This window comes from Phalacrocorax carbo, chromosome 2, assembly GCF_963921805.1.
Source record: "Phalacrocorax carbo chromosome 2, bPhaCar2.1, whole genome shotgun sequence".
NCBI classification, from domain to species: domain Eukaryota; kingdom Metazoa; phylum Chordata; class Aves; order Suliformes; family Phalacrocoracidae; genus Phalacrocorax; species Phalacrocorax carbo.
In genome coordinates this window covers 161,973,715-161,985,232 of record NC_087514.1, presented here as the reverse complement: position 1 = coordinate 161,985,232, position 11,518 = coordinate 161,973,715, and the positions used below count along the sequence as shown (strand labels likewise).

General features: G+C 42.5%; 1 protein-coding gene across 1 annotated transcript; it reads left to right on the top strand.

Moving 5' to 3' along the window:
• The first annotated feature begins 259 nt into the window (after nt 1–259).
• Nucleotides 260–9,244, top strand: GORASP1 (golgi reassembly stacking protein 1). The gene is made up of 9 exons (XM_064445103.1): nt 260–511; nt 2,820–2,900; nt 3,966–4,169; nt 4,840–4,926; nt 5,293–5,423; nt 6,006–6,147; nt 7,247–7,391; nt 7,752–7,907; nt 8,610–9,244. The coding sequence occupies exons 1-9, from the start codon at nt 449–451 to the stop codon at nt 8,888–8,890; spliced, it is 1,290 nt and encodes a 429-aa protein (XP_064301173.1). The 5' UTR covers nt 260–448; the 3' UTR covers nt 8,891–9,244.
• Nucleotides 9,245–11,518: the final 2,274 nt, after the last annotated feature.

Below are 11,518 nucleotides of genomic sequence, written 5' to 3'. Positions count from 1 at the left end.
AATAGGAGTATGATTTTTGAAAGGCTGTTAGAATAAGAACAGCAGTCAACTACTATTTACAGAGATTTCTATTAATATTCGTGAAAAAAAAAAATTATGAGTGAAACTGTGTTTCTGCCAAAGCAAAAGCAGGCTCTGAGCCGCCTTTCCCGCCCTCAGGCCCGCCCTCCCTAGCAACGCCCCGCTTCCCCCGCCCCTCCACGGTCGCTAAGGACGTCACGGCGTCACGCGCCGCTCCAGGCCGGCAGGCAGCGCAGTGGAGCCCAACTCCCGTTTCCCTCCGCTGGGCGCGGGTGCTGCCCTCGGCGTTCGCTTGCTCAGGTCTGCGGCGCCCTCAGCTGAGGAAGCGGGGCGAGGGCGATGGCCGCCGCCGCCACCTGAGCGTCCCGTCCCGTCCCGTCCCGTCCCGTCCCGTCCCGTCCGACCGACCCGACCCACGGCGCTGGGCATGGGGCTGGGCTCCAGCTCCGAGGTCCCCGACGGCGGCGCCGAGGGTTTCCACGTACACGGGGTGAGAGGGGCCGTGAGGGGCGGCGGGCGCTGAGGGCGGGCGCGGGCGGGGGTCCCCGTTCCACGCTCCCGGCTGTGGAGGCCGAGCCCCGCACGGGCTCGGGGCGGCGGCCTGTGGGCCTGTGGGCCGCGGCCTCCCTGGCCCCCGCCCGTGGGCTCCTTCCCGGGGAGCTGCCACGGCGGCAGGGGAGGAGCGGCCGCACCGCTCGCGGTGCCCTCCCTGGCGGCCCGGCTGCCTTCACCGGCTCCGAGCCGCCACCTGCGATGTCTTGGCTGCCGGGCAGCCGGGGCACCCGTTTCTGCTATTTGAAATGGTTTAAGAGTAGCACAGCCCTCCCTCTCCATTACTCTGCGTGTTCCCTTCACTTGAAGATCTGAGTCATTTCTCTGCAGGTCTTTACAGCATCTTGGCCGGGGGTTAATTACTGCTCCAGCGGGTGTTTTTCTGAGAGGCAACGTCTCACAGTGCAAGTTGTAATTCCTCTGTCTGCCAAACAGCCTGCACGCATGTTGGTTTGAACGCATGTCTTGGAGTTTAGAGGTATCGCTGATAACAGTTGTTGCATAAGTTATTTCATCTAGTTGGTGGTCTTCCTCCCTGAAATGAGTGGAAACGCTGTTGCCCCATGCTGCTTTGTCAGCGGTTTGTGTTTCTCAGTATCACAAGATATGTTTAGGGTACCAGTGTTGTTAGGTAGTCTGCTTTTGTCAGTTCCTGCACCGAGCTAACTCCATCAGAAATGCCTGTCGGTCATGAAATGCCTCCTCTTTTATGTTAAGTGCAGGATACTGCTCAGTTTTCTGTACTGGAGGATGATTTTGGTGACCTACAGAATGCAGGAGACAAAGTCATTTTTTTGTCCCTTCAGGTAATCTATGCAACTTTTGATACAATATCATTTTGAAAGGCAAATACTGCAGGATTTTTATGCAACTTAGAGCTTTGTGTGGGAATCTGTATGGCTTTTAGATATCTGAACAACAATGTCATGAGCTCTGTAAAAAGAAGTATCTGGAAGTTACTGTGTACATTTTCGTCCCTGACATTGTGTTATGTGATAGTTTCACTGGAAGGCTTTTTTGTGTTATTCAGTAGGGTTAACTGTTTTTAACCTTCAGCTTGGGTCAGTATGAGCTGGCTGTTTGCTGTTGAAGCAGCTTGGGGTTGTGATGGAAGTTAATACTTCCTACTCCAATTGTGGTTATGGTGGTGAGTCTTGACTGTTTAATAATAAAGCAAAAAATGTTACGCTATATTATTACTTACGTACATTTTATAACTTGCATAGACAGCAAAAATAACTTGCCAGCAAAAGCCCCAATACTGATACAACTTTATTTAAAAAGAATAGTAAAATATAGCAGTTTTGTTGGCAACACAAGACCAAATATAAGATGTAGCAGTTTTAAATTTGCTAGCAATGAACCTCTTAAGTTTAGAGGATGCATGGGTTGTAACTTAGTCCTTGAATTGTGGTGTGGCTTTCAGGAGTCAAATATACGGCAGGTAAGGGCTGTGCTGCTGAGTCCACAGAAACTAAAGTTACAAGCAGTGTGGACTGGTGTCATGTTTGCAGTGGTTCTCTTAATATCATGTTGCTTTGGTAGTGTACTTTGAAGTGGGTCTCCTCTCATATGCTTTGCGTATATCAAGTTCTGTGTAATTTTTGGTGGGTTGCATCCTGGTGTGAACGCATTTTAATAGGTATTCTCTATATTTCTTTATTATATCTGTTTTGCAATAACTTGGTTATAATGAAATTGAGATGTAACTCTTATTTCTTATGAATCTTTTGTAAGTGATGGAAGTCGTCTTGACTAGTACTTGCGGCTAGCTGTGCGTTTGTAGCACAACTCTCTTAAGTGTTCCTACTCTAATGTGCTGTAAACTGTGGGAACTTAGCTGTAAATTGTGTGTACGTAGAATATGGCTGGGATGTAAGTGGGGACTCTGATGTGCTCGGGCTATTAGCAGCATGGAAGAAAATCCTGAAGCAGCACTTTGAAAACTAATCCCTTCTCCTCAGTCCTCAATATTTACTAATGCCATGCTGTGCGCTTTGCATCACAATACTTGTGTCTCGTATGGGGTTCAAAACCTGGTTTTTATAGCTTAATCAGGACACCAGTTGTTCACAGTTCTGTAAAAATAAGTCCACAATTGTGGACTGCTTCTCGAGGTCTGCCATTTGGTATCTCATCTCTGGTTCAACTCAAAAGTAAATATTGAATCAAGTGTAAAGATTAACACTGTGGCTTAGTGTAACTAGAGATCAATGCATAATAAAAATAAAATGTATGTTTTGCAGGTTCAGGAAAACTCCCCAGCTCAACAAGGAGGACTGGAACCTTTCTTTGATTTCATCATTGCAATAGGACACACTAGGCTTGTAAGCTTCAAATGATTTTATTTTTTTCCCCTGCATGAAATATGGGTATGACAGTGATGAAGGGTAGAAGGCAAAGCTGTCACAGTAAAGCGAGCTTTTCATACTGGACATTTTGTATGGCATTAACATGGTAAAGTGAAACTCGGTGGTGTTCAAAGGCTCTTCTCTGGCTGGATCCAAATTTGAGGAAAGTCTTATTGATGCTTTTGGTTGCCTAAACCTCTTAACAGGTTAACACAGTGTTTATTATATTACTCATTCATGCATATTTCCTGCCACGAGGTGAATACTGAACCAGTGAGTCAATGGTAAGAGCTCAATATCTGTTTAAACAAGCTTGTTTCAACATTTGATAAAACATGAAAAGGAATCGTGGCATCTCTGCCTATACTTAAGATGGGGAACACAGCTCCTGTATGGTGAGTTATGAAGGAAGAGTTGAGTTTTGGTTTGGTGGGTTTTTTGGTCTAAAAGGCTCACAGCTTTGGCTGTATGCTTCATCCTAGCTACATACAAGCTGAATTCATGAAGTTTGTCTTGCTTTCATTAGTGGAGGTGTCTTTCTGAACTGACTGTTGTAATGGTAGATCTCGGTGGAAGACCCATCTTTTAACGTGACAGAAATAATGATAGTTCTGTGAGCTGCTCCCAAACAGTCTGTCCTTTCACAGTCAATTTGCAATGACTTTGAAAGGTTATTTAGTAAGGACTGGGCTCAAGGCATGAAGTAAAATGTTGCTGCTTATTGCTATGACTACCTAGTTGTGATCTAATATCGCTGCTGTTATTTACTAGCAGTTATGAAGAACAGAAAAGTCAGTTACGAAAAACAGAAAGTGATGAAACTGAATAATAGTAATTACTTTTGTAAAGGGACTTGAGATGACAGTACTGATTTCTTTCTAATAAAAGAAAATTGAACTGGTAGGACTGATTGTGAGACACAGAGCCTAAACTTTGGTGGTTTTGGTTCTTTGTATTCAAATTCTGCCGCAGGTGTGATGTCTGTGTTACAGGTGCAACTAGAAATAATGTTAATCATATATCTCCTTCTGTGCTCTACAGAATAAAGAAAACAATATGTTGAAAGATCTACTGAAGGCAAATGCTGAAAAAGCAGTGAAGCTGGAGGTGTATAATATCAAAACAATGAAAATAAGAGAGGTGGAGGTGATCCCCAGTAACATGTGGGGAGGACAAGGTCTTCTTGGAGCCAGCGTGCGGTTCTGCAGTTTCCAGGGAGCCAATGAACACGTGTGGCATGTTTTGGTGAGACAGGATTCTTCGGTGGCTCGTTAGTGTTCATACAACCTTGTTTTGAAGTGTAGTGTTTAGAAGTAACGTGTAGGTAGAAGTACAATGCTGAAATCACACAGAAGAAGGGAACAGAGTCTTGAAAGTTTGTCTGAGTTACTTGAATACGGACAAGTAGTGGGTGACTGTTAGTGTTGCTGTGAAGAAAAATAACTCCATCCCAACCAGACAAAATAATTTGTGATGGGGAGAAGGTTTTTTCATCTCATGTTAATGAATCGATGGCAGAAGCAAAAAAGATTCTGGCTTAATAGGTCTCTGTGTTGGCTGAACTTCATCAAAGTAGTATTAATGCTACAGAAAGCACCAAAAATTCCTTTGAAACTAAGGGGGAGAGCTGACAGAGTAGAACAGACTAGGAAGGACTGTTGTTTCTGGTTGTTTAAATAAATGCAACTTTTCAACATCTTCAGAGTATCTCATTTTGAATTGCTAGTACCTTGGTCTGTCTTGTTCCGCGTATTTTGCAAGACGTAACACCTAGACGTAGGCTGTCCAAAGACTTCTATTTTGTCCCATAAATAAAGTGTTCTTTCCTTCTGTTGCTTTTGGAGTTAGTTCTTTTTTGATTTGGGGGTAGTTTATTCTGCTGCGAGTGCAGATAACAGGTGTCGTTCCTTCACAGGACGTTGAACCTGCATCTCCTGCGGCTCTAGCTGGTCTCCAGCCATACTCCGACTACATTGTTGGATCTGATCAGATTCTTCAGGAGGTAGGGTGCATGTTCCTTCAAGCAGTGATTGTCTTCGCACCTGCCAAGTCTATGTTGGAGGGTTTGGGTTTTTTATAAATCTATTTGCATGTTTGTCAAATGTATTGGGATAGTTTTTGGCATTTTGGGAGGTTGATGTTTATGACAGAGGCTTTATGGTTAAGGTAAATGTTATCTTTTTTTAATCTGATAATAAAAAAAAGTTGCCCCTAAAGATTAAACTATGCTAGTGAGTTTTAGTCTGTCTTTGGGTTTTTAATATCTCATGTTGAAGTAAGTAACTGTGTAAAACGCTAACGTGCCTCCAGCTCCTTGTCTTACGTATTTGAGTTTAATAATTACTACTTTTTTTTTTTTTTTCCTTAGTCAGAGGATTTCTTTTCACTGATTGAATCCCATGAGGGGAAGCCCCTGAAGCTGATGGTTTATAACACTGAAGCAGATTCCATTCGAGAGGTAGTTGTGACTCCCAATGGAGCTTGGGGTGGAGAAGGAAGGTACTGATCTCTGGGCAGTCACTGGCTGATGACAGGTTATATACTCACTGTAAATGAGCTCCTGATAAGAGTATTATCACTATTATTATTAGTAGTATTATTATTGATTACAGCTTGTTTTCAAGTTAAGCCTTGTTTTCTTACACTTGTCACACAAAACTTTCCATAAAACCAAAAAAGCTTAGAACTAGGAGCTAGGCATGTTCTGCCTCTAATCCTGTTTGAGTTGAAACCAATGGCAAAACCTGCATGTACTTCCCTGGTAGCAGGTTCAGTAGCTATGTTCTCACAGTCAAATATTTGGTTAAAGCAAGAACAAAATCCAAATCGTGTCAGATTATTTTTATATCGGTACAAAATATACAATCAGCTGAAAACTAAGCTATGTATGTCTAAATGTCAATTGTAGAAGTGTTCCTTGAGCAGTATAAGTGAAATGATTCTTGCAGGTAGGTGTTTCTTGCTGTAGATAGAAGACTCAAACTCTTCTTGTTTTAAAGAGTCAAAATTTGAAACACCTTTAGCAACTAGCTTTGTTAAGAACACCTTTATTCCAAGTCTTGTTTTATTTTCCTTGTACAGTTTAGGGTGTGGCATTGGATATGGCTATTTGCACAGAATCCCAACACAGTCTATAATATCGAAGAAAAAGCCAGAAAGCAAACCCCCTTCACCCTTACCAGAAGCTGGAACTCCTGTACCATCTACTAATGGTTACACAGAGGTATGTAAGAAATCTGTTATCTTCTCCGGACCTTCAAAATTTTTCTACTTGTTGGAACATTCATAAGACAGTATATTTGAGTACAGCATACAATTTTGCTTGAACAAAATGGAGTTTGGTGAAGGGAAAGTGAGAGCTGATGATGCTGAGCAGGTGACAGGAAGGGAAGCATGAGTGACAAACTCTGCTGAGCTGTACCCTTTATTTTCTCAAACCTTCAGCTGGTGTTCTGTATTTCTCATTATATTTGGGTGCAATTACATATATTACAATTACTCTTTTACCAGTGTTGGCTGATAAAAATTTTTGCCAGATACTTCTGGTCTCCGCTATACAAAAAGGATGTGGCCAGGCTGGAAGGGGTCCAGAGAAGGGCTACCAGGATGATCAAAGGCCTGGGAAGCTGCCATATGAGGATAGGCTGGGAGAACTGGGTTTGTTCAGCCTTGAGAAAAGGAGGCTCAGAGGGGATCTCATCACCACGTACCAGTTCTTAAGGGGCAGCTACAAAGAAGGTGGAGGCTCCCTTTTTACACAGAGTCCCATGGAGAGGGCAAGGGGGGATGGACACAAGTTGCTCTTGGGGAGATTCCGATTGGACACCAGAGGGAAATTTTTCACAGTGAGGACAGTCACCATTGGAATAATCTCCCCAGGGAAGGGGTGACTCGGCCACGTTGGATGCTTAAGATTTGGCTGGGCCATCTTCTCTAGACTGTGCTCTTCCCAGAAAGGTTGGACTAGATGATCCCTGAGGTCCCTTCCAGCCTGGGATTCTGTGATTCCTTCCTGTTTTGAAGACTTGCATACTACAGCTGTACCAGTCAATGATAACTACGTTAGAAGAATACTTTTCTTTTCAGGAAATAAAATACACCTACAAGAATTAAGTATAGACTGTTGTTGTAAGAATGTCCTGGCTTTAAAACGCGACATTGGAACATGTCCTAATCAGTGGCTTGACCATCAGTTTTGGCATTATAGGTTCTCTCTGAATTGGTGTACTTGGGAGACCGATGCGGAATGCTTTCACAGGAAGGTCTTCTTTGGGTGAAGCTTTCAATATAAAAAGATGCTTTTCCTTACTGTGTTATTCCAGACTCCGTTACTGGCACCTACTTCTCAGAGTGACAACTCTGAAATAGTCATGAACTTGGACCATTCCACAGATCAAGAAGTGAGCGGCTATTCACCAGAAAGCTCACTTTCTCCTCCTCCCCCTCTCCAGAGAGTTATGGATCCAGGTATAATTTTTTAGATGCTTTTTTCAGCAATTCTTTAGAGAACATCTAAGTAAACTAATAAGGTCTTAAACAAGTTTGAGACTTAACTACAGAGCTATGAGCACTGGTGGTTGTTTTCTTTAAAGTTTTTGACTTTACTGAATTTCAGAGCTGTAGAATTTGGGTGCTGTTAGCCTGACTGAGGTTAACATCCGCTGCAGAAGTCTTTCCACTGATATCAGCTAGCTTTTAGGTTAAATTTATATGCATTTAGCGGGGAGGGGACTTCACTGACTTCAGCCTGGGTAGGACACGTCTTTTGGAATCTAGAATTTTGTGTTATATGTAAAACAGTATGGAAATACTTGCTTTCTCCTTCAGGATTTCTAGATATGTCTGGTATTTCGTTTCCTGAACTCACTGACTTAACAAAGATGTCCAACATGTCTTCATCTGCCTCCTTCAACGTGCCAGCAGCAGATGCTTCAGAAAGCACCGAAACATTAATGTCAAACGATGATGCCTCTGCTTATTTTGGTAAGTGTATTCAAGATTTCCTTTAGGCCTCTGACCTCATTTTTAGAGTGGAACCAACTCATGCCTGTTCAACAGTATCATGCTTTCTTAAAATAAGCCAATTTTAAGAAAAATCATAAAGGGGATTGGCTAAAATGAGATGGGAAAAGTAGCAGAAATCAGGCGCAGAAGTGAACAAAAACTACTAGGCTTTTTAACAAGATTATAGAATGTGTCTTTTTCTTTAAATGAAAATGTTGATGATCCAGATTAAACTGATCTTAAAAGGAGGTATTTCTAAAATCAGTGTAAATAAATTTTTGTACCACAGGCTTGTCTTCACAGTTGTGAAGCAAAACGAAAATTGCAGTTGTCTTAATAGTGACTTTTCTTTTTAAACAAAGAAAAATCTTCACATTATGGATGTCTTTCCCTTTTAAAAGGTGGGTGTCTAAGAGTTGTAACACAAAATAAAAGATCTCTAGCATAAGAAGCAGCAGACCAAATGGTTCATGGTCTTTTAAAACCCTGCTTGCACCATCAGATTTTCTGGATTTGGGGAGAACTGAGTAAACACCCGCCTGTGTATTTGCATCGTGAATCTGGTTCTGTGCCTGTACAAGCTACCGCTTTCAAGGTGATTTTCTAGATGACTGGTAACCAGAGGCACTGTCTGTTAGCCTGACAGCTTTTGGCTTTTTACAAACTGTTTCCATTTCCTAGAAAACGCCGCAGCTTTGGGCCCTGACGATGTAACCATGTATTCTGGAGGCTCCAGCAAGCAGCCGGGGCTGGACGACCTACTCACTTCAATTCCATCTCTACCTTCTTTTGCTCTTCCTAATGAAATTTCTTCAAAAACAACACTAGGAACTGATCCCGATAACCAAGAAACAAAGCTCCTCTTAAACAGTCTTGAGAGCTCGTTCACCACTGCTCTGGTGGAACCAGATGATGAAGCAGCACGTGAACAGAAAGAAGCTGCTGCACAAGCTCACGAGTGAAATGGATGCTGCTTTTGTTTACAGACTACTCTCTGCTGTAATACTACGGCTTGGAATATCTTTCTGATCTTGAAAGAATTACAGTTATTCTATTTTGTTAGTGTAGACAATATTATAAAAGAAATCATAATGAAACACATCTTATTGTCTTTTCCAATCACTGTTTCATTGAACACAGATCGATCAATCCATTAATGCTGTCCAAAATCATCAAATTAATGGAGAAATTAATGCAGAACCAAGGTGGAGATTGGCAAATGCTCCCGTATGCATTTATGAAGGCACTGCCTGAACAGTGACGCTTGATGATGATTTTCTCAGTATGACTGATGGCATTAAAAAATAACAAACCTATTTATGGTTTTGACTTGCTAGAAAGGTTTCTAATGGTACGCCTCCATTTGACAGTTCTTGTGACTTTCAAGGCATTTCCTACTCCTTTTAGAGTTTCCCTTCTCTGTAACAGTTTCTCACGTACCTTTGCTACAACTGCTTTTGCAGGAAAGAAAGTACCATATGGTTTTAAGCTGCAGCATATAGATAGGACAAAATCAGGTGGGTGGGTCCCGTCATCCACTTTAGCTCTTCAGTGGATCATGTGGTTGCCTCACAGTTAAAAGTAAAAAAAAGGGGGGGGGGAGCAGACGATGATGCTTATTTGAAACAAGCTGAAGTCAAAGGTGATTTTTAAGTCAGGCCTGTGTGTTTTCAGGATGATTAACCTTTTCAGCGGAGTTGAATGTGTCTTGGTTTCTACAGTTTCTAGAGAAATAGCTTTGCTTCAGTTATGCTTTTCTATTTACTCATTTCTATTTTTGTACAAATCCTTAAGTTTAAGGCATGGCGATGGAACACATCAGTGCAGCAGCATCCAGTGCTTTTTGTAGCTTTTCTTTGTTTTGCCTGTCTTTAAACAGCTTCTGAATGTAATAGTAACCATAACAGGGACATGTGTGTGCTTTTATACCCCTCAGGGCAGTGATTCATCGTGGAATTTTAAATGTGCTGACTGGGAATAACTTTGCTATAGCTGGTACAGTTTGTGTGGTGAAAATCCTTCTTAAGTTAAGAGGATGGGGTACAAGGCTAGGCGCGTGTTTAAGCTATAAGCTAGAATATACTTATTCAGCACAGTATTGTCTAACTTCCTGTTCTCTGCCCTGTCTCCTGACCCGTTTCTGCATCGTGCCCTAGGGAGGTGAGGAAGCGAAGTGACTGACTAGGCTGAAATCGAGTAACAAGGCAGGACGGGGAGCCTGGGTCACACAGACTTGCCTGTGACAGCTCAGCTTCAGCCAAAAGGTGCAGATGAAGTTGCAGCACAAGAGAGGTCTTCAGATGAGTGTACCCTTACATAAAATCTGTCCTTTATATTCCTTTGTCTCTGTTACTCTTGAATACAGCCAAACACTAAAACTAAATGTAATTTAAGCTATTGGTAAGTTTGTTTGGTCTCAAAGCCTGGTGACTGAAGACAGCCAGGTGATCTATTTGGGTTTTTTGTTGTTTATTTAGGACTGTTTCTCATCTTACACCTTTGTCAAATCTGCTTTTAAGCTGGTAGTAGCTAATTTAAGCACCCTTTAGAAATTTAAGAGCAGGGACTGTCAAGACTCATCCCCAATGTCAAATGTTGCAGTAATAAATGGCTTAACCCATATGGGAGTCTGCGTCCAGCCTGCTTCATGTTAACTGGCTCGTGGGTGGGGAGGTGGGGAGCCGGGTTGTATTTATGAGGACTTGATTCTTTTTTCATAACATCCGAAGGAAAAATGGTCTAACACACCTGTTTAGAAAACCAAATACAGAGTTAAAGCTCTTGTACATTGTATTCTCCTAACCTAAACGTTAGCATTTAAATGGTAAATGAGGTGGAGAGTTTAACCTCCTCATCAAATTCCTTTTCTCGTGACAATTTGGAGATCCCCCTTTTGAGATGCCTGAAGCTACCTCCATGCTGCAACAGAGAGTACTCTTTTACGTGTGGGTGCAGAAGTGGAAAAGGAGATCAGAATTTCTTAGTTTCAAAATAAAACCTACGAAGAGTGGTAGAAGCTCCTGAGAACGGCTGGATTCAGAGAGGATCCACTTCTGGAGACACAGGCCTCCTGCCGGGCTTTCCTGCTCCTGTGGCAAGTGTAGATGGCGGGAGAGCCATCCCCTCTAATACAGACTCTGCTGTAGACTGAGCTGGAACGTTCGTCGTTGTCTCACTGCTGCTGCCCCCTTAATTTGAGTAAATGGTCAGAGAATGACCAGGTACTACTGCTGAAAGAAATGTACCTCCTAAGGCCTGTGAGGGTAGGCCAGTTCTGAGTAAAAAATGGTAGTGTTTTCTGTTGGTCTGAAACACTGAGAATGGCTGTGGAAGACAGAGCTACCTCTGAGTGAAAGGGCTTGAATTAACCACTTTTCTGTTTGGGATTTGAAAGAAAAGTTTAAAAACAAAAACCCCCAACAATCAATCAGGTGCTGTCCCAAACAGCTACTGTTTCCAGAGAAGCAGGAGAGCTGTATATGACCTCGCTTGCTTCCGTCAACTTTGAGGGCATCTGTAAACCTGACAGTGGTGTTCCTTTTGCAGACACAAGAGGGGTTATCTCAGGAGTATCACGAGGGCAAAACAAA

Excerpts from the sequence above, each read along its gene's own strand:
- GORASP1 (XM_064445103.1), top strand. The coding sequence starts at position 449 with ATGGGGCTGGGCTCCAGCTCCGAGGTCCCCGACGGCGGCGCCGAGGGT. Across the intron at positions 4,170-4,839 it reads AACACGTGTGGCATGTTTTG|GACGTTGAACCTGCATCTCC; the intron begins GTGAGACAGGAT and ends GTTCCTTCACAG. Across the intron at positions 6,148-7,246 it reads CTACTAATGGTTACACAGAG|ACTCCGTTACTGGCACCTAC; the intron begins GTATGTAAGAAA and ends GTGTTATTCCAG.